Genomic DNA, 22,875 nt, shown 5'->3' on the forward strand with positions numbered 1-22,875 from the left:
ATTTGTTCCCGATAAGGAGTTTTCTGGTTCAGACCGTAGGCAAAGAGGCCGAGAAGGACCAGTTCAGTTTGAGGAAGATCCTTTTGGTTTGGACAAGTTTTTGGAAGAAGCCAAACAGCATGGTGGCTCTAAAAGACCCTCAGATAGCAGCCGCCCCAAGGAACATGAGCACGAAGGCAAGAAGAGGAGGAAGGAGTAGATACATCTCTCTCTTCAAAGTGAATGAACTACTCTCTAATGATGCAAGTCATGTGGGGGAACATTTTGTAAATGGTCAGGATAAAAACCAAAATCTGGGTGTTAGACCCCAGGCACTACTTTTTATTACGGGAGATGGGGGGATGGAGAATTCTTTGAACTATTTAGTTTTTTCTAAAGAGTGGGTTGTGTTTATGCTTCTCCCACCTTTTGGCATTTATAGAACATACCTACCCCACAAATGAAATTAAGACCACTTCCTTTTGTGTGATATTAGCACTTTGGGGTTAATATTTTGTGTACGAACAACTGCTTAAGACTGAAGTTTCCCCAGTCACAGTGAATAGGATGTTCACATACTGGAACTGTCCTGCCAAATGATGTTTGCCCCTACTGTGTGGTTTTAATTTGGAGTGGGGAAAGTAAGCTCTTGCTTGGTGCAACTATTTGTTTTCAAATAAAAACATTTAGACATAATATTCAGTTTTGTTTATTTAATAGGCAATAATCTTAAAAATCTTTCTCTTCATCACATGTTTGATCCTCTTGCAAAATTCTTGGTTTTTGAGCTTGAACATGGAGCTGGAAAAAAAAAACAACACTATAAGGAAAGGCAGTGTCTGTAAAAACAGTCAAACTGAAAATCGCCACTTTAAGACAGCCTTTTTATTAGGGAGTCAGCATCAATAAGTCAAGAGAATATTATTTGTTCCTCGTTAAGAGAGTCCCTGAACCTGTTAAAAATTGTAAATCAGTGTGACCCAAGGTCACATAGTAAGTGGAAAAGCCAGGATTTCAACCCCAGGTGTCCTGACTTGTAAGTAGACTGCTACTCCCACTGTTCCATGTTGCATATACCGTGCTAATCAGTAGAGTCTTCCTGGACTTCCCTCCCCAGACCTCTTAGAACTGGACATTCTACCACCCCCACCATTCTTTAGCAAACATTAAAGCAACTTCAGTTACAAACTTCCTGAAGTCCTTGTCATTCCACACTTCTGAAAGCTCATGATACATAGGAAAGTATTACCTTTACTCCATCGATAATGTGATTTTCATGTTGTAGTACATTCTGAAGTTCTTCTTCTGAAGAAAACTGAACCCAACCCATACCTCTGTGAAAGCCAGTCTCTTTGTCCTAAAAACTCAAAATTTAAGAAAGATTAACCATGAACCTGAGGAAGTTTACATGATCTCCAAATCAAACAATCAGTGTTTTTATCTGTCAAAATGGGAGAGCAGACATTTTAATATGTCATCCTCCTAGATACCCAAAGCAAGCTTAATCCCTTCTTAACATTCTGCTTTTCTGCTGCCATTGGAGAATGAAAATACAGGTAAAATGCCTTCTGTGTCATTCTAGATGCAAATCACACAATACAGCAGTCAAGATAAATTTTGATCACATAAAGAAGTGTTTGTTTCTAACTTGCTCACTTCTAAAAAGTAGGATATTGTGTCAAACCTAATTGCATTTCTGAGACAAATCACCCTCATCACTACCACTACTATTATCACATGCGCCTGATGAAAAATAGGAAGAAAGAAAATTCAACCCTTATTTATCTAGTTCCAGACTGGTTAATTTAAACAATTTTGCCACCTCCCTTATGCAAAACACAAGTGCTTATAATTCAACTTATGCATCAGCTCATGCAGACTCTGGTGTGCTTGGACTCACCCTGACCCACATCCCCACTAGCCCTACTACATAAAGGACAGATAACAAAGACTGATTCAGTGTACACCATCCTCAGTCCTTTTCACAAGGTTATATGCTTCTTTCCCCCCAAAAAAATTCTTATAAATTGCCCTGTACTTCCAAGGTAACTGTAATTATTAACCTAGAACACAGGAAAGTTTCTGGTAATGTCCCAGTGGTTTACTGCTCCTTACCTCAGATAGATACGACCACTTCTAAAGCACTCTCCTCTATCTCCAAATGACTGAGATTTTTTTTAAATGCTCTTCAAAAAAATACAAATTTCATACTGACTAGTTTTTAAGCTTACAGGTAGAGTTTCAAGTCTGTATTACATATGCCTTATTCTTTTAATCAACTATATAAAATTACATTGTATCAGTGAATTAATTTCTATTAAAATCATTCTCACTGATAAACGTTTAGATTGTTTCCAGCAATATTAAAAAATGCTGCATTGAACATTCTTGACAAAAAAAGTTCTATAAACTAAATCCCTAAAAATGCAATTGCTGGAAGAAAGGAAATACAAATTCTTAACTTTGACAATTTGGCCAAACTTCTCTCCCAAAATGAATATACCAGTTAAACTTAACAACAATTTGCCAGTTTTCCTACATCTCTACTAGCAATAGATAATGAGTAATGTGTTAGGTCTTTGGAAGGCAACTAACAAACATTAAACCAACAATTAAGAATTTACTTTAGGTTGATATTTTATCACAGCCTTTTTAGTGCCAGAGGAAAAAGAGAAGTTTTAGTAAAGCACGTGTAATCACATCACCCCCCCCCCCCGCTCCACCTCCCCCAAAAAAAACAGTAATTCTAAAAAGCTCAAAGAAAAACACAGCCCAGGATAAAGTAGAACAAATTTATTTCCACACCCTTGTAAGACAGCAAAGGAAATATAATAAATATAAAAACACTTAAAAAAAAAGTACTCAAAGATAGAGGTTAAAAAAATTCTCCAATTAGTTTTGTAAAAGTATCCTAAATCCTTATAGTAATAGATATTACATAGTAGGCAGAATTCTAAGATGCCCCCATGACCTCCACATGTCCTGCCATGTTACCCAGTGTTAATTCTCTCCCCTTGAGAGTGGGGGCAAGACCTGTGACATGCTTCCAACCAAGAGAATATGGTAAAAGTGGAATGTTACTCCCCTGAGAAGTTTCATGGCAAGGGTGATGGGTGTCACTCCCATGACTACATTATAAGGCTACTTTAGCAGACTGGAAAAAGAGAGACTCACCTGCTGACTCTGAAAAAGCAAGCTACCATATTGGAAGAAAGCCTATAGAGAAGCTAGGTAACAAAGAACTGCAGGCGCTCCTAGGATCTGAGAGCAGCTTCAGCTGAAAGCTAGCAATAAAGCAGGTATCTCAGCCCTACAGTTGAAAGAATAATTCTGCCAACAACCTGAGGGAGCATGGAGATCACTCTCCCAGTTGAGCCTCTGATGATACCACAGCCCCAAGTGACACTTAGATTGCAGCTATGTGAGACCCTGAGAAAAGGACCCAAGAAAGGTTGTGCCCATACTCCTAATCTGAAGAAACTATGAGATAATATATGTAGTTTTGAGTCATTAAGTCAGCAGTAATTTGTCATGCAACAATAAAAAGCACAAATACCTACTATAAGGTTTTTTTACTTTCTAATCAGTATTATCTGTAACTTTATCAATAAAGACTGAACAGTTCACTCCATTCAAAATTCATACAACTTGATACACTTTTAACAAAAATCAAGAATTAGATGGTAACATTAACACTTGTTTTAAAAGATAATACTCACAAAAGGTACACTGCACTTTCGTATTTGGCCAAATTGTGCAAAGTGCTCTCTCAGCTCATCTGTGTAGCAGAGGAGAAAACATATTAAAGGTAGTTAACAAATTTTGTATCCTCTGTCCTAGATGGTAGATAGAAACCAAAAGGGGTCCTACAGTCCCTACACTTCCTATAAAACAGAAGCTACTTTGATTCCTTGAAGCCTTAAGATTTAGGAAGCAGCAATAGTACTAAATACATACTGGTTTATGATGGGGTTGCATTCTGATAAACACATAAGCTGAAAAATACTGTAAATCAAAAATGCACTGAATACACCTAATCTACTGAACATATCATAGCTTAGCCTAGCCCATCTTAACCATACTCACAACACATTGGCCTATAGTTAGGCAAAATCACCTACCACAAAACCTATTTTATAACAAAGTACTGAACTTCTCATGCAATTCATTGAAAACTATACTGAAAATGAAAAACATAGTAACTGTATGGATAGAAAATGGTTGTTAGCATTATAGGTGGTTTACCCTCATGATCAGGTGCCTGACTGGGAGCTCTGGTTCAATGCTGCTGCCCAATATCAAGAGAGAATAGTACTGCATATTATTAACCCGGGAAAAGATCAAAATTCAAAATCTGAAGTAAGGCTTCTACTGAATTCCTGTCACTTTCACAGCACCATAAAGTCAAAAATCATTTGTTGAACCATTCTGTATAAAGGGATCGTCTGTATAAAGCTGTAATAGACCAGATTTGGGGAGGTGATGGGGTTTTTATCTGACATGGACAGATAAATTTTGGAACCTACTGTGGTCTTCATCCCCAGCAAACAGTGTCTTTCACAAAGTACTGTGCTAGGTGCATGAATTATAATCCCTGTGAAGTCACACAGAAGATAGGGGAACAATAACAAAGTATGTTGCTAGCTATATTAGAGATTTCCAAATAAAATCTCAGTTTGCTTGCCTTTCATAATTTAAAGTTTACACTAAGTTAAATAGTTGATACTCTAAAACTACCCTTCCTGCCTTATTTCCCACTGCTGGCCCATAGTTACTCTCTAGTAAAAATTAAACTCTGTGTACACACCCATCCTGTAAATTCCCATCTTGCATACTGTTCTTTCCCCTTGATATGTCAATAATCCTATCTCCTCCTGCCTACGCTGTAATTGCTCTTCAAGACCCAGGCCAAATGCATCCACTGAATATTATTTTATTAGGATCCTACTGCAATACAACACAATGTATTAGCCCTGTGAGGCCTCAAGGATGAATAATCTTAAACTCTTATGTGATCTTTTTCTTCTAAACTATATGTGGGAAAGTTAGGGTTCCTATGGCCAGGATCCTCACTGAACTTAAACCAACTAATGACGTAACTGGTCTGTTGCTGGGCTGCCGCTTCCACACCTGTAGGCAATAAGCTATTACTGCGCTACAGAGCTCAGCCCAGAACTCTGGGCAGAGGCAGAGACACTAGTGCTGGACCCACCACCGTAGAACAAGCCAGGTAATAAACCTTTTCACCCCAAGGAACGTTTTGCTGTCAATTCGTCTGGTCACACTGAATCCATAGCAAACTTGTCCGGGGCTGAAAACCCATTGGCAAGACACTACAGTTCCTGTCTTTTGCTAATTGACACCTGCTTATTTCCCCTAATTCATCTAAACCTCACTGGTTCAACAGCTGCCTATATTTGTTGGTTTAAAGTCTCCTCACCCCCAGCTGCCTATATTTGTTGGTTTAAAGTCTCCTCACCCCCCACCACTACACCATAAGCTCCCCAAGTATTGAGTTCGCTGTGGCCACAGTGCCTGATACACAGGAGAGTAGTATCTGCTGAATGAATAAATGTCTAGTAATCCTTCAACAACTCACAGGAACTAAATTTCTGAAGAATTCTAGCCTAGGCTTCTATGAGCTTGTTTCAATAATCATGAAAATAATTATTTATTGAGGTACTTACTCTGCAGCTAGCACAAGTCTAAGGAGTTTACACGTAAACTCGTTTAATCCAAATCAACAATCCTATGAGGAAGCTAATATTGACTCCATTTTATAGGTGATGAAACTAGGGTACAGTGGTGAACCTTCTCCTCAAATTACCTTGTAAGTAAATTTACACAACTATTAAATGGCCCAGTTGGAATTCCAACTCAGGCAGTATGACTTCAGTGTGCACTCCTCAATGATACACAATAGTACTCTACTTAACCAGAGGGAGACCTCACACGCTTCTCAAATTCAACACATTTAAACTTGATTCCTCATCTTCTTTCCATCCACTTCTACATTCCAACCACGAAATTCTCCAATGCCAAAAACCTGTAAGTCATTCCTCCCTGTCCTCATTCCCTACTCTTCCCCCATTCAAATCATCACGAAAAGCTGTTGATTGTTGTGTTAACATAGATCAGACCACCACCTCTACCACTACCCAGTTCAGGTCCTCATCTTTAAATTACTGAAACTATCTTTTTTTAGTTCATCTCCTCCCCTCCAATCTTGACACTTTGGATCCATCCTCAACACTGCAGTCAAAATCCCTTCGAAGTCGTAAATCTTGGTTTTCAAGTAAAAAAAAAAACTCTCCACGGAACCACTCCAAAAAGCAAGAGACCGTACGCACGCGCCCCAAAGGCTTAAGGTATATCCCTAAACGGATAATTGCAAACAAACAGATTTCTGCTTACTGGCTTGCTTGGGAACAAACTCACTCAGCCTCCTGGAAATCCAGCCACCACGCTGATTTAAGTGCTCCACAGAAAGTGGAGCTTTTGAGGATCGCTTGGACCTAAATATTCCGTCCCTGATACATCTCCCTCACTCACTGGAGGCCACGGTCCAGGGAATTTTTCTGACAAAAGCAACAGGCTTGCCAACAACTGTACGCAGCGCGACAGAGGTCCTCATTGCCGAAGCCGCCATCTTTGGACAGAAGAATGACCGCGACCTACAGTCGTGACCCCGGAAGAACCTGTAGGATCCGGGACACGGGAATCTGCTTCCGGATCAGAGGAGGCCTGCGCGCAAGATGAAGAAAATGGCAGTGGTCGTGGGTTCCGTTGCGACCCTGGCGGTGGAGCCTGGGGAGGACGCCTTTCGGAAGCTTTTCCGCTTCTACCGACAAAGCCGTCCCGGGACCGCAGACCTGGGAGGGGTCATTGACTTCTCGGAGACCCACGCAGCCCGCGGCACGGCGCCTGATGCCCACAAGGTACGGAGAGAGGAAGGGCGCCCGCGCGCCTCAGGTCGCCTCGTCTCGCTTCGCGGAGAGGCCGCACCTCTTTTCGCTTTCAGACTGTTGCTGAGCGGTCTCTGCTCCCCACGGGCGCTGAGATAAACCCTCTATCTCCAGCCTAGGCCTCTAGACAAAGCGTCACGTTTTGGCGATGAAGAGCTTTGCTGCCCGTTTCTCCAAACGCGGCCGTACCTGAGGCTCGATCAAAAAAGCCTGGGAGTTGATGTTTATTTTTTCTACTAACTGACCATTTGCTTTTCTACTTTGATTTGTGTAAAAACCCGTAAACCGTGTTGTTAAAGGTTAGGGTAGCGCTCTGCAGCATGAAAAAAAACTATCCAAGTAATACCAAAACAGAGGGATCGATGTGGTTAAGTCGATGTGCGTTGGTTCCTTGCGTCTCTTAGGCTTTTGAAAAGAGGGTATGATTTCTGAGATAATCCCTCCGTATTGAAAGTAAGGACAAACGACTGCAAGGATCATCTGTTATTTCTACCTTTCCCCTTGGAAATTAGGTAACATAAAGGGGACACAGGGAGAATCCCAGTTGTACTGTAAGGTATATTTTCTTTACAATTGCTGAGAATATCTGTAATGTGTTGTCTTACAGGTAACCGAGTGAGGCATTCTTTCCAAGCTTAGTAATAGCTTGGACAGAAGGATGTCCGCGACCTACAGTCGTGACCCTGGAAGAACCTGTAGCATCCCAAATTTATTGTTTCTCAATAAAATTGGGATGCTGTAATAGCACAGTATTTGTTTAGAACTCAGTATCTTTGAAACTTCATTTGTTGGCAGAAAGGCCCCTGGAGTTGTCAAAATAACAAAGTCTGCACCCCAAAAATAATATACTTGACTCATGGAGAGCATCTCAGACTTTCACTCACCTCCTTTTACCCACATTTTACCATAATACTTTACATGCTTTTAGAGTGTAGTCCACCTGAGAAAGGAACATTTTTCTAGTATACTGCTTTAAACAGTAAGCAATAAATACACTATCTAGAGTACATAAAAACTTGGATATTTAGTTTCCCAGCTCAAAACATTGGAAGTAGCTAATTAGAAAAGCAAATTGCCATTACAAGACACTTGATGAGAGTGGTAGAGAAAGTGATGGTTAGCAATCTGGCAAGGGAGGAAGCAGAAGAACTTTTTTGAAAAGCTCAGAGGTTGTTTAACTTATCATATGAGAGAATAGGACTATAAACTTCATTTCTGTGAGTGTGGCTGAAATACAGTGGAGTATTAAAAATAGCCTAATTAAGAAATCATTACAAAATGTTTAAAATGAAAACATTTATCGGCCCCTGTGTACCTGGAAGAGTTAACTAGTCACAACTCAGAGTCCTAGATAGCCATTTATTATAGAAGCCAGTCCTACACCAGCCACTTGTTGGTATTTTGTCTATAAATCTCTATGCTTGCTGAATAGCATAAGAGGTTAGATCTCTTGGGAAGAGAACATTTGATGTGTTATAAGGCAAGCCAGATCCTAAGTTCATTGTTCAAAGTAAAGTTTTCAATGTTCTTACTTTAGTGACTGCATGTTGGGTCTCTTAACCAATTTAGTGAGCCATCCATAAGATGCTCTTACATTCAAAGAAAATCTCATGAGCCACTGAGAAATTAATTTCTAAGTAATTAACAAAAGGCCAAAAGCTCTGAGTTTCAGATTAAAGTTTCATTTAAAAAAGAACAAATACCCTTTAGCAAACAGGGTTCTCAGTGTTTTATTGAAACATTTCTTTTCTGGATAGAGCACTCTTTTTCCACTCTCTCACCCTTCCCACCCTTATGTTCCTTATAGCTCTGTTTAAACATCAACTGGATCCAAGTGCCTCAGAAACATTGTTGTTAGCCCTTACCAAAGTAAACAGCATTGTAACTCAATATTCCAATACACGAAACACCATTTATGATTCAGAGTCCTTTAAGAAGTCATAAAGGAGTGATATCCTAGGAAAAGATAGTCTTCAGGCCAAAATCAGCCCACTTCTCATTACTACTTACCTTAATTTTACATAGGTCTCTAGTATTTGCTAGTAACCTGATGAGGAAACTTAGAATCTAAGAAGTGACTTAAGGCTTACATCAATCAAGTGGCAGAACTAAGTTTAGGACCCCAGACTTCTGACTGTAACTTTGTCCCATACCAGAAATGTCTTTAGAGGTTTGAGGTTCTCAAGAGTTGACCTACAAAATAGTTCTAGCCCTCTGACTGTTTTCTTGCTGTTAGGTGGTCAGATCTCAGCTAAGTGTGTCTGCAGTCAGTGACCGTGATGCCTATAGAGCAGGACTTCAGCCAGTCAGCAAGTGGCGAGCCTATGGACTTGAAGGCTATCCTGGTGAGTGCAGCTGACCTTAGAAGGCAAAATTACTCATCATTTATCTAATTTCAGAGAAGGAGCTATAAGCAAGTTAATAGACTAAGAAAAAAACAAAACACAGAAATGTTTCACTCCCAAAACCCCCCTAAATTCTGCCTTTTCTAAGATTTCCATTTCAGCATAACCAAGAAATAGAACAGGAGTCGTTAGTACCTGCCTTATATTGCGGAAAGTGACAGACTAGGCCATTTACAAAACTTGTTACTATCATCAAGGCTGAACACTTGAAAAACTTATAGTTAAAGAGATCAAAGTCCTAATAGACTAAGAATCTAGAATTTGAATTTTAGTAATGTTAGATAGCTCATATTACAGACAAAGATAATGATAAGTCTGTAATGTTACTAACCTTTCTTCTAGGATCAAGGACCACTATAGATTAAATATTAGGAATAATCAGAAAATACGGGAATGCCTTACTTGGCCAAATCTTATGTCTTGCCATCCTGTTTCTTTCTCGAGAACATAAAGTTAACATTGTAGTTGTGATTTCAAATATCTATTAAAAGCAAGAGAAATCCCCAGAAAGAAATAGTACTGTCATTGTGCCAAGGGCCTGGTCTCTGTTATAGCTCTTAGTACCTTATGACCACTGAAGTATTTGTTAACGTGAGAAGGTGTAACAGCTTTAAGGCTTCCTACAAAAGGCTTCTTGCACTTTAGTTCTGTATGTATTAAACAATACTGAGGTCACAAAGGAAATAGTCCAGTGATGGCTTTTATATATGAAAGCACTGTCCCCATGAATGTGGGTAAGTGAGGAGCATGCATCACTGGCAGTCTTTCACACACTTTTTGTTCTTAAAAGCTGCCCTTTACTTTTCAGGCCTAACTCCTGTTTCCAAAGCCATGTTTCTCTGTTGCTGTGCCTTCTGCCCTTAACAGATTGTTCAGACTGCCAAGTTTTCAACCCCTCTTTGGTTTTGTACTGTCCAGAATGGTATACTTTTTGAGGTTTTGTAGGATTTCACACTTAATCCATGTCCTTTGAGTTTGTACCTCATTATGTCTTTAGAGCCTTTATTCTATCTTCCTGAGATTGTGAGCTGCATTTAATATAAGTGTAATGTCTGAAACATGGGAGATGACAGTTTCCTTTTATTCTGAGTATATCAAGATTGTGTTTACTTCTGGAACTGGCTTATTCATAAGGAACCTGAGCACACCACAACCCATCCTTACAAGATTGAGCAGGAAGGTGATGACTAAGTCTGAGGAAGAAGATATTTGAGGAGGAGCATGATGGCATTAAACATTTAAAAAGCTGTCATACAAAAAAAAAAAAACTGTCATACACAACAAGAAGTGGGAAGCAGTGCATCCTAGTGGGTTAAGGTGTAGGTCCTAATGCCAGGATTCCTGGGTTCAGATCCTGGCTCTGCCATCTCCCACTATAAGACTTTGGAAAGTTTCTTAATCTCTCTTGGCCTTGGGTTCCCCATGTAAAATGTGTGTACAAATAGCATTCACTTCATAAGGTTATGATGAGGATTAAATGTGAGTGTACATATAAAGTACTTAGGTCAGTGCCTGGCACAAAGTAAATACTTACAAATGTTAGCTATAAAGCTAGACGTTTTTATTGAGGGAAAAAAAAAACTGATTTGGGGGTGCTCTGTGTGTTAGAACCTAAGACCAAAGTGAAAATAAAGAGGCAAGTTTTAACTCAACAAAAAGAAGACAACAGTTGTCCTGAATGGACTGCCTAAAAAAAGTCTTACAATTTCCTGTCACTCTTCAGGCTTGGACTAATCAGCGGTATTCTTCCTATGATATTTTTGGAGGTATTATAATATTCTTTATTTTGTGAAATAATGGTGCTAGCAGAGTGATAAATTATTCGGGGTTTTTTCCCATATCTTTTTTTTTCTTTCCTATGCAGAAGTGGCCTCCACATTTATAAGCAAATGTTCTTTTATTTTAGAGGAAGAGGAGTTCCTTCAGTTCAAAGCCAGTGCCTTCACCTTTTGATCCTACCTTCTTTCACCTGTTCTAGCTTTCAGGATTTTGCTGTGTTCCTTTCTCTTTCAACCAGTTCCTCGCTGTGGTCTCTTTGCTCATAAACTAGAAGCATGCTTAGGTTTTTCCAAACCCTAAAAACCATGAAATAGCTCCTTGCTTCTTCATCCTTGTATGAAGCCTTTATTTCCTTTCATAGCCAAGCTTCTGAAAGACGTTATCTGTGTAATTGTCTCTACCATCCTATCTCTAGGTCCTTTATTAATGACAGTTTTTCTCCTCTCCATCTTTAGTTCTTAAGATAGTACATGGTGTGTGTTTGTTAAATGTTTGATGAATAAATCCTTACCATGCTTAGAAGTCCTGTTAAATATTGTAATTCTTCTTTTACAAAGGAGAAGAATAAGGTTAGATTAGTTTCATGGTCAGAAAGATCTTTTAGCATACATACTGTAGGTATTTTCATTATGCCACACTGAACAGATACATATACCATCTTCCCTGTTTTATGAGTCAGGCTTTAGGAAGCAGATATTATACCAGTTTTTTTTTTAATTCACACAAAGTTTAATCAGTCAAGTTAATGAAAACATCGAAGTTTTTCAGTTAGTGTATGGCAGCAGAAATTTGATTTTTGTTGCAAATAATACAACAAAAGTCAAATAATACAACAAAGTGTTTGGTGTTTCCATTATTGACAAACTATGCTACAGAAAGATCAGTTGCACTGAATCACAATTCATCAGGGTCACTTTCCATAAACTCCTTGCAAACTTCTATGGCATCCTCTAGTAATGTTTCATCAAGTTTCCCCATAGCTTATTGGAAATAGTTTCCATCCATCTAAGTCATAAAGATACCCATCTACATGAACTAATGCAGTAAAGTGAAGTTCTACTTTTCATCAATACTTGATGCCTCAGTCTGACCTTCTTGGGCACTGCTCTCATGAGTAATTCAAATAACTTCATAGTTCTCCAGTATCCAGCTTGTTCAGGGTTCACTGACACAGACTCCTCCACAGAAACCTCCTTTTCAATGTTGATCCAGATTCAAAGTACATCATCTTTATTGTTGGCAATAGCATGGGTCATTCCACTTGTTCCACAGGCACTGGTGATGTTTGGCTTCATGAAATATACTGATGATGTGACACCTTGTCCCTGAGATTTTTTTTTTCCTCTTGTTTTAAATACGTTATACTTTTCTGTTATTGGGAACAGAAGTAACATTGCACATACTGGTTTTGAGTACTAAGGACGTCAGGATTCATTCCATATACATCAACAAACTGCCAGTTAGGATGTGAACCTAATTGTTTGAGAAACTGGTTGGTGACCTCAGAATTGGCCTCCAGCAGCAGCCAGCACTGGTCACTGACCTTCCAGGGCCGCCCTGTCGGCTCCTCTCCTGTACCAGCTGTCACGGCCACCGCTGCTGCTTCCACCCCTTACAACACCAGCTATTCTGAGACAGTTCTGTATAAAGAATCGTTAGCCAGATATCAGAAAACAGAAAAAGCAAAAAGTGAACACTGAGTCACGAAGGTAGTAACTGCAGGAAGCACTTACCACCTCTATAAATGACAAGACCTGGTGGAAATTTCAGAGTGACCTTTGATGGTTTCTTTTCTAAAGTTTGCTCAGTAATGTTTGCTTTATAGTAGATCTCAGAAAATGTTGTGATAGGTGTTGAGCAAAATGCTGTGGGGGCCAGAAGAATATATAATTCTTCCAGGCAGGAAGGAGGTATCAAAGAAGGAAAAAAGATTCTTTTAATTAGGTCCATTATCCTTTTTTCTCCTCTGTCCATTTTGTGCTAGGTCATCAAAACTTATTAGAGGTTTGCCTTTTTCTTGTTGGAAAAACATGTCTTAGGTTCATGATTAAAATTAGCTTTTTATTAATTTGAAGGAACTCCTGTAAAACTGGAGGATAGGAATGAGAGCATTTGCTTGGAAGTGTGGAAATCACTTGAGGTATGAGTAAAGAGGATGGGGAGTAACTAACAAAGTAGTGACTATAAAGAGGTCAACAAAAATGAATTATCTGAATAACTGATGCAGCATTCCCTCCCCTTCTTGTTTCCCTGCCCTTTTATATAGGATTTATTTTTATACCAAACCCCTTTCTCCCCGGTTACCAGTGGCACTGGGTGAAGCAGTGCCTTAAGTTATATTCTCAGAAACCGAATGTGTGTAACCTGGACAAACACATGACTGAAGAAGAAACTCAAGATCTCTGGGAACAGAGCAAAGAGTTTCTGAGGTAAGTCATATCAGTCACAATAAAGGGTTAGTATTCAGCTGTGGTCATCACAGATCTTGAAAGGAACTACTGTATAGTAATGCAGTGAAAGTGACTGACCTGTTTGTTTTTCCTTCATTTCCACACAAGTACAGCAAGCACAATTATATTCTTTCCCCCAGGAACATATGGACAAATGCTTTGACAGTTATGTGAAATTGCAATCCATTTTAAAGATTTGCTTATCATAGCTTAGATAGTGACTTCATCCTCATTAATCATTAGATGACCCATTTTCATTCACCTTTAGCCCTTTTTTCTTTTTAAAATAAGTTCCTTTGAAGACTTGTGGTATACCAGAAAAAAGTGACACTGAAAGCTCTTTATTCTTACAGATGAAGTCATTGCTACTAGCCGTTTTTGATATTAGTTGTTCTTTATGAGAACTAATGTTTATACTTTAATGTTGTTTCAACATTCATTCATTCCACAAAAATGTTGTGTACCAGGCGATGGTAAGCATTGGAGATACAAAGATAAATAGGATGTCGTCCCTGCACTCAGAAATGCAGTCTATAGCAGGAACTAGGTATCAAAGGAATAATTATAATAGAGCCTCAGAAAGTGTTACAATAGGTGTTTAGAAAAGTGCTGTGAGAGCCAAAAAAAGAAAGACTTTTTCAGGACAGGAAGCAGGTGTGAAAAGGGAAAAAAGATTTCTTAGTTAGGTCCATTATCCTCTTTTTTTCTCTGTCCATTTGTGCTGGGTCTTCAGAAATGATTAGGAGTTTGCCTTTTCCTTGTTGGAAAAGCAAGAAGACTGCTTTGATTAGAGAAAGCAACCTGAGAAAGAGTTAATATTTAATAAGTTTTTATGTGAGATAGAAGCACAGGGTGTGTGCATTCATGTGTTTGTTCAACAAATGGCTGTTGAGTCCCACTGCATATCAGACACTGTGCTTGAGTGTTAGAGATTCAAAGACAGATAAGACACTCCTGCCTTCAAGGAATTTTGTAGGCTAGTCAAAAACAGATACATAATTAAATACAATTTGACAGGGATAAAGTTTATAAGGCATTACAGGAATGGTCCCTTAGGTGACTAAATTGGAGGTAGGTTATGCAAAATGCTTCCTAGAAGTCGTGGGTGGAATTGGTAAGAGATGAAGCAGGACAGGTAGGTCAGGGTCAGAGTGTAAAGAGTCAGTGATGTAGAGCATGGGTTCTAGAGTCAGCTTGCCTAGCTTCAAGTCCCAGCTCTGCCACTTACTAGCTCTGTGAATTGAGCAAGTTCTTAACCTTTCCATGCCTCATGGTAGTCCTTTCCTCATTTAATAGTGTGAGCTTGAACAAGATAAAATGTGAGAAATCCTTAAAACAGCCTGTGAAGACCATTATACCTACCGGCTTTGTCTGTTAAATTTGGACCTTAGTGACTCTGGTGATGCAGTTTTCAGAAATTGTCATGCTAATTCTACTAGGGAAAATAGAAGATTCTTAAGCTGAAAAGGGAAAGGAAAACTAAAATCCATTGGTTTTCCTTTAAAGCCGCCTTGTTTTGTAGGGTGCTGTAGGCAGGAGCAGTGAGGAAAGCCTTATTAAGCTTTCAGTAGTTTATTTAGAATTGAGAGCAAAGTAAAGGAAGATCATAGTTGAGTGAAAAATTAGTCAAAGAGAACTGTGTTTTTAAGTAATTGATTTTTTTCCTCATAGCTGTCATCTTCTAAGATAGCTCAGATGAATCTCTTTACTAAATCATCCTGTACACAATGGTGAGGTATACTTTTTTGTCTCATAAATAAACAAAAATTAAAAATGTGATGGTCATAACATCTGTTGTCAAGAGTTTGAAGAAAATGATATGCCCAGACATTGCTGGTGGCATTGAAAATAGATGACTGCCCTATTTCCCCTTCTGTGTCACTATGTGATATATGTTTCACTTTCCTCATCAGGGAAACAAAAGGATTAGACTGGATAAGCCATTACAAGATGCTTGAATCACGGTCAGAGTCACCCTGACAGTACATGCCAGATCTGCCATTTTCCCAGACATCATAAGATGATGTCCAGGAAGGTCTTAAATGCAGAACTTTCAGGTCCTCTTCCCATGGAATGAGGACATGTCACCTTCCCAGGAAGCTCTCCCAAGCCTTAGTGTTCAGAGCCTTTATTGGGGTTTCACTACTTGGGCATGATTGATTGAATCATTATCTGTATGACTGAACTCAATCTCTAGCCTCACACCTATATATCCCTAAGGTCTGGCTAATAACACTTGACGCAGAAAACCTCAACCCTCTAATCACATGCTTGGTCCTTGAAGCTTGACAAGCCCACATCCTGAGTCATCACCTTGGCATAAACCTCAGGTGTGGTCCTAGGGCCCACTGTGAGTAACAGATACTTCTTTCTCTCCTGGAAGTGCCAAGGATTCAAAAGCTCCCTCCCAAGAATCAGGAACAAAGCCCAGTCAAATTCTTTGTTATACAATCCCATTTCTTTTAGAATAAAATCGAGTCTTAACCATAGCCTGCAAGACCTGCATGATCTGGCCCCCAGCTACCTCTCTAACCTCATCTAAACTGCTTTCTATTTATCCTTTTTCAACCATCCTGACCTCCGTGCTATTCCTTTAAACATGTGAGACATGCTCAGATTCTATGTACAAGCTGTTCCTTCTAGTGAAAACCTCCTTCCTTAGACAACCAACGGCTTGCTTCCTTTAGGTCTTTGTGCTAATAATCATCTTATGAGACATGATTCCTTATCATTCAGTTAAAATTAGCCCCCAGTTTCCCCTCTTTATCCCCTTGACCTCCATTTTTATTCTAAAGTACCTGGTAGTTCCCAAATAAATATTTGTGAATTAATTAGTTAATAGGTACTTTTTGTAACTTGAACTTTGTGAATATATTATCTACTCAAAGGTAACTTTTTAAAGAACAGGACAAGGAAATACAAGTTTAAATAAAGCAACTTATGTATTTATTCCATAAATAGTTTATGAAATGCATTGTATTCATTTTTGCATATATGAAAGCTTTTTTCCATTGATAACTTCAATGTGGAAACAGAATTAATCCCTTCTCCTTTCTACTCCTTTTAGATTTTATGATGCTAGCATTTATGATAGTGAATCCAGTCATCTGACCGGTCTCCCTCCCATTGCCCACTGTGCCCCTGTCCCCACCCCCAGGCCTTGCAGTTTTTGCAGTCTTAAAGCCACCCATAGTTCTTTGTATATATTAGAATATGCTCAGGAAATACTACTTTAGTTAAATTAATAAAAGCATAGTGCTAAATTTGAGAAAGATGAATTAAAGACTGTAGCACTTTCTGTCTTATCTTATTTTGATTAATTAAATAATGTACATTTGTATTTTAGGAAATATTTGGTGGTAGAACAGATAGTAAGATTAAAACTCAGTCCCTGCCTTTGAAGAAGGGACTATTAAAGTAGGAATGTGGGTACCTAGTGTAAGGAACTTACACCACCAAAGCCACATACTTGAATAAGGGAAGTGACAAGGTGCTGTGAGAACACAACTGGGACTAGGATTTTGAAGACTTTTTTTATCATAAATAACCTCAGACTTTCTCTGTCCTGAGTATTTTTGCTTTCACAGTGATTCACTAATGTCCCTTGAGGCAAGAAAGAAAAGAAAATACCACTGCTTAGTTATGACACCCAAACTACCCAGCATAGGAGCTCATTTACACCCGATAAGGGTTCAGCTGAAAACAGTGCTGTGGAACGTGATGGCTGAGAGAAATGCTAGCACTGAAAGAAAGCGCTTACCTGTGACAAGTGAGCGTACTGCCGTCTGGGCGCATTCCCCAGGGGAGAAGGTAGCCAGCTCGCCTGTGGTCGTCCTGTGAGTGCCTGGAGGAGCTCCGGGGCACAGAGCCTAGTGTGTTTCTGTTTGCAATGAGGAGCAGTATTTACGGTCCTTCCTACCTGCTTGAAAACATTCTTTTGGATAATTAAATAAAGATTTAAAGTTAGGTTAGGTGCCACATATTCCCTGCATTCCTTACAGTGGATATGGCAGCTCTGTTGGCACTGAGCCTTCTTGGCCTCTTTTTTGGACAAAATCAGGTTTAAAAAGAGAGAAGCCTGCCCCTTCATCAGTCCATCAGGATTTTCTACTTGGAAATGATCTGGGAATGTGTTAAGCTTGGTTTTGGCTTTACACTATTCACAATGCCCAAGAGTGAATTATTTGCAATCTTTACTACCCCAGAGGCCCGTGGGGACCAGATAATATCTTGGCAAGAGACATAAGTAGAATGGATCACCTCTGTAGGGTAGTTATTTTTCTGTCTCAAGACTACTAGCATGCTTTCCAGAGGGGAACATCAAGGAATTCATTTATTTGTACCTTTAGCTGGAGAAACATTGATAGAAATCATGTTGTGTTGATAACACATTGCATTTTTTTAAGTTTGTTTTGTTTTGTATTTTTACTTACACACAGAAAATTTAAGTAATGAATGGTGTTTATACATACTAACTGTTCACATCAGCTAGTTGTAGTCACTGGCTAAGCCTATGTATATATTTCCCCTAAATTGGTAATAGTTGTCTGTCTCTTATGCCAGGAATCCACAGGACCATACCCAAGTTCATTGGTACACCAGGAGGACTCACAGGATTCAGCATATAGATGTACTCATGAATAAGATTTATTATAGTAAAGGAATACAAAACAAAATTGGTGAAGGAAAAAAGTACATTGAGCAAAGTCCAGAGAAAACCAGGCTCAAGCTTCCAGACGGCTCTCCAAGATGTGCTTAATTCCCCCAGCAGTGAGTTTTGATAACATGCAAAGTGTTGTCTACCAGAGAAGCTCAGTGCCCAGGTTTTTCCTGGGGGTTGTCACATAAGTAGTCTCGCCCGACATGTCCCGAAATTCTAAACTCCCACAAGGAAAACAGGTGTTAACATAAACCCATACTGTTGTACAGGCACTAAGCACAGTGAACTACAATTCTGGGAATGGTGTGAACTGTCCCAAAATCCAAGTTCCAGTTGCCTGCCAAGGGCCAGCCTTATAAGCAGACTTTTCAAAGGATAACAGATCTGCTAGGCCTCTTTGCTGCACAGCTATCCTAAATAAATGAGTGTTGATTCCATTCCTTGTAGCTACTGCTCTTGATGTATGTATGTGTCACGATGTCCTTAGAATGTAAACTGCATGAGGACAGATAACGTCTGTTCTGTAAAGTCTTTGTCAAACATCAAGATGAGTACCACTTACAGTGTGAGTCTCTAATAGCAAATCCTTTGCTTCTGCTCATGCTGTACGCCAGCGTGGCGTACTGCATCACTCCCTGTTTAAATGCTGGTCATTCTTCAGTGCCATGCTCAGCTCCCAACTCTGCCATGAAGCCCTAAGTGATTAGACAACTGACTTTGAGCTTTCCTCTTCTTAATTCTGGTGGCTGTCAATCTTGGGCTCTTCAGTTTAGTACTAGATTTTATGCTGCCTTGAATTTTCCCCTCATTTTTCTAATACTAACCTGTCATCTCCTGTCAGAATATAAACTCTTTAAAGCAGTCAAACAACGTATGGTGTTTAGTTCTTGGACAAAGAACAATTTTATTATTTATGTAAGTTACACAGAATATACTAAATAGAATAATTAAGACTAGCATTCTTGTATTTAGAAATTTAGAGGTAAATCAGACAAGCTTCCTCTTTAGAAAAGAGTAGTTAACCTGTAGATTTTGATCAGGTAAGATTTAATTGCAGAAGAGGCACGTCTCTGTTTTACAGAAACCTGTGTTTTGAACAAGGGGATGTCAGAAACCAGATCAATTACAGTGGTCCTTAATCGTTAGCTAAGCCTCAATTATCTAAGCTTTGTTACACAGGGTTAAAGAAGTCATGTTAGACCAGTAATTTTTTATGGTATACTACATTTTGCTGACAACCTGCAATTCTGGGAAGCTACCATCATTATAGACATAGTGATAGTTGTGATTAATCACACCCCACTTTTAGCAAACCAAATTAAATGTGTTCTGTTAGCCAAATTTTCAATTAGCCACAGTGCCCATGGTCCCATTTCCCATGGATAGGTAAAGACATTTATGATGTCATTTTTGTTTTATCAGTGATGCTAGAGATTTGCCATTTATATTGATCACAATCAGCAGAAGATTTAGAACCAAAGACTAGAAATTAGAAATGCTACCATGTAGCAGACCAAAAAGGCATCCTACAGTATGGGAGAATATATTTGTAAATGACATATCTGACAAGGGGTTAACATCCAAAATATATAAAGAACTCACATGCCTCAACACCCAAAAAGCAAATAACCCTATTAAAAAATGGGTGGAGGATATGAACAGACACTTCTCCAAAGAAGAAATTCAGATGGCCCACAGGCATATGAAAAGATGCTCCACATTGCTAATTATCAGGGAAATGCAAATTGAAACAACAGTAAGATAACACCTCACACCAGTTAGGATAGCCAACATAGAAAAGACTAAGAACAACAAATGCTGGCAAGGCTGTGGAGAAAGGGGAACCCTCCTACACTGCTGGTAGGAATGTAAACTAGTTCAACCATTGTGGAAACCAACATGGAGGTTCCTCAAAAAAACTAAAAATAGAAATACCATTTGACCCAGGAACTCCACTCCTAGGAATTTACCCAAAGAAAACTTCTCAGATTCAAAAAGACATGCTCCCCTATGTTTATTGTAGCACTACTTACATTAGCCAAGATATGGAAGCAACCTGAGTGTCCATCAGTAGATGAATGGATACCAAGATGTGGTACAGATATACAATGGAATACTATTCAGCCATAAGAAAGAAAAAAAATCCTACCATTTGCAACAACATGGATGGAGCTAGAGGGTATTATGCTCAGTGAAATAAGTCAGGCAGAGAAAGACAAGTACTAAATGATTTCCCTCATTTGTGGAGTATAACAAAGAAGCAAAACTGAAGGAACAAAATAGCAGCAAACTCACAGACTCCAAGGGACTAGTGGTTACCAAGGGGAGGGGGAGGGAAGTTGGAGGGGGAGGGAGAGAGAAGGGGATTGTGGGGTATCATGATTGGTACACATGGTGTGTGTGGGATCATGGGAAGACTAGCTCAGAGAAGACAAACGGACTCTGTGGCATCTTATGCACTGATGGACAGTGACTGCAATGGGGTATAGGGGAGACTCAACAATAAGGTGAATGTAATAACCACTTTGTTTTTCTTGTGAAACCTTCATAAGAGTGTATATCAGTGATACCTTAATTCAAAAAATGCTAACATGTTTTTTAGTATATTCTTAGTCAACTCATTTATCTGTTCTCATTAACCCCTGTCAAGATCTTGGCTGACAACTTACACCATGGAACCATATTTAGACTCCATGGTCTGTACAAAGGGCCACTGCTGCCATTTAAGATAAATAAGTCCTCTTTTGTCTCCAATCATTACAGGTGTAAGGAAGTGAATAAACGGAGACCCCGAAGTTTACTAGAGAAACTGCGCTGGGTGACCCTAGGCTACCATTATAACTGGGATAGTAAGGTATTCAAATTTTCCTGCTAGTTTCATTGTTTCCCTTGTTTTTGTTTCTTGGGCCCATTATGTGATTTCTTCCTGTCCAAGCTTAAAGTAACAGACTATCCATTTGTGGGAGGATCTGTTTCATTAACCTCCCAAAGTCCTCTTGATAAATTATCTCAAAAGGAATGAATAATTTATCAAGAGAAAATTTCTTCATATGCCCTCAGGTTGTATTATTTCAGCAGAGATCAGTGCTTTCTCTAAACAGGTTTCAGGGATACAAATTTTTCTTTACTGCATTTAAGGGCAGCTCTCAATTACAATCCTTTTTTCTGTTATTGTTTAATGTTGCCAAGAATTTATTTTCTACAAAGTATCTGCTTGGAGTAAAAGATGCTCCATATACTTCTGGTCTCCATCAACTCACAAAAGAACTTTCAAGATCTAGATACTTTTGCCTGCTACATAAGATCTGAGCAGGAGATATGGGAAGGAAGGGCCTGCATGTAACAGAGTTCCATGTTTTCTTGAGGTATAGTTTCTTCTTTCCTGACCTCTGTGTTTCAGAAAATGCCTCCTTTATCGCTGACAGAGAAGTCTCTTGTCTCACTGAGATGTTCACACAAGTGGAAGGACTAATTTTAAGAGTAAACTGAATAAAACAGATTGGTATAGACCAAAAGTAAAAAACCAGTTACTTTTTTAAAGTTCCCTGGTTCCATGAACCCAGCTTATTAACAGATATATTAATTGTTATATATTAACTGGTCAACATAATGGTAAATGTTGCTCAAAAATATTCATAATATAATGATATCATGAATATAATTCTTATTTTCAGTGATACAGATTTAATGGAAAACCAGATATATATGTATCTGGGGAAATGCCATGTGATGTTCTTTGGGTTAGACAGCCTAGGTTTGAAGCCTGCTTTCAGTAAGGATAGGACCTACCTCATAAGGTAGCTGTGAGAATTAAATGATGAATGCCTACATAGTGATGACAGCAGTGTCTAGGTCTTCTAAGTGCTTATGTGCATTAACACAGTAAATGTTAGCTTATTTTTTATATTACCATTTTTATTGCTGATACTATTAGGATTATTGTTATTACTATATTATAAGGTCCTCGAAGTAATCCTCATTTACTAAAGAGAATTGGAGTGAAAATTATCAAAAACTCTGAATTGAGTAATCAGAGACAAGGATAGTGCACACAGTTCGGATAGGGCTAAAAGCCCAAAAGTAATTATTTCATTACAGCAGTAGCGACCTAATGCTACAATAGCAGCTCTTCTGAAAAACTAAAACTTAAAATGGTTGAGAAATCCTTGAAGTTGTCTCACTACACCCTTAGCTTTGAGAAATTAAATTAAAACTCTTATATTTGCAGTTCAGGAACAGGAGAAGAAAAAAAAATAAAGACTAAAACTGAAAAGGCTTGGCCAGACATCAAAGACTTTAGAAAAGTCTTCCTTAACCTCAAGTGAAAGCTCACTTCTAGCCAAAGTAGATACATTCTCTCCAGAGCTATGGATCTGTTGCTCCAGCTAGAATACATTTTTAGGACACCAGCGGAGATAAGAGACACAAATGAATTTCCAATCAGATTTGAGGTCGGTGGAGCAAAGGGAGACGTGAGAGGGGCATCAAGAGTGTCAGGCTGCTGCCGCTTACATGGCCACGGAGCCCTCAAACTCACCAGCACTGGCGATGGCTGCCTTGTCACTCTCAGGGATTGTATAGTTTTTGTAGAGAGATTCTGGCCTTTTGCGAGTTGGGTTTTGGGGTGTTTTTTTGGG

General features: G+C 39.0%; 3 protein-coding genes and 1 pseudogene across 3 annotated transcripts in view; 2 read left to right on the plus strand and 2 right to left on the minus strand.

The window, feature by feature from the left end:
* SNW1 (SNW domain containing 1) overlaps positions 1-675 on the plus strand; it is a 30,366-nt gene extending 29,691 nt beyond the window's left edge. The window contains exon 14 of the mRNA XM_073242077.1: positions 1-675. Coding sequence (XP_073098178.1) covers positions 1-199 — 199 coding nt within the window. The 3' untranslated portion in view covers positions 200-675.
* SLIRP (SRA stem-loop interacting RNA binding protein) lies at positions 673-6,686 on the minus strand. Its single transcript, XM_017650599.2, has 4 exons — positions 6,532-6,686; positions 3,699-3,757; positions 1,229-1,336; positions 673-780 (listed from the first exon to the last, which is right to left on the minus strand). Exons 1-4 carry the CDS (start codon positions 6,626-6,628, stop codon positions 709-711), a joined length of 336 nt encoding a protein of 111 aa, XP_017506088.1. The 5' UTR covers positions 6,629-6,686; the 3' UTR covers positions 673-708.
* The window catches only part of ALKBH1 (alkB homolog 1, histone H2A dioxygenase), a 19,284-nt gene continuing 3,079 nt past the window's right edge, over positions 6,671-22,875 (plus strand). Inside the window, exons 1-4 of the mRNA XM_017650598.3 lie at positions 6,671-6,917; positions 9,181-9,289; positions 13,395-13,557; positions 21,002-21,092. Of these exons, the coding sequence (XP_017506087.1) occupies positions 6,735-6,917; positions 9,181-9,289; positions 13,395-13,557; positions 21,002-21,092 (546 nt within the window). The 5' untranslated portion in view covers positions 6,671-6,734. The remainder of the gene's footprint in view (positions 6,918-9,180; positions 9,290-13,394; positions 13,558-21,001; positions 21,093-22,875) is intronic.
* LOC140843217 (ubiquitin carboxyl-terminal hydrolase isozyme L3-like) lies at positions 11,504-13,160 on the minus strand (annotated as a pseudogene).

This window comes from Manis javanica, chromosome 8 (assembly GCF_040802235.1).
Source record: "Manis javanica isolate MJ-LG chromosome 8, MJ_LKY, whole genome shotgun sequence".
Lineage (NCBI taxonomy): Eukaryota > Metazoa > Chordata > Mammalia > Pholidota > Manidae > Manis > Manis javanica.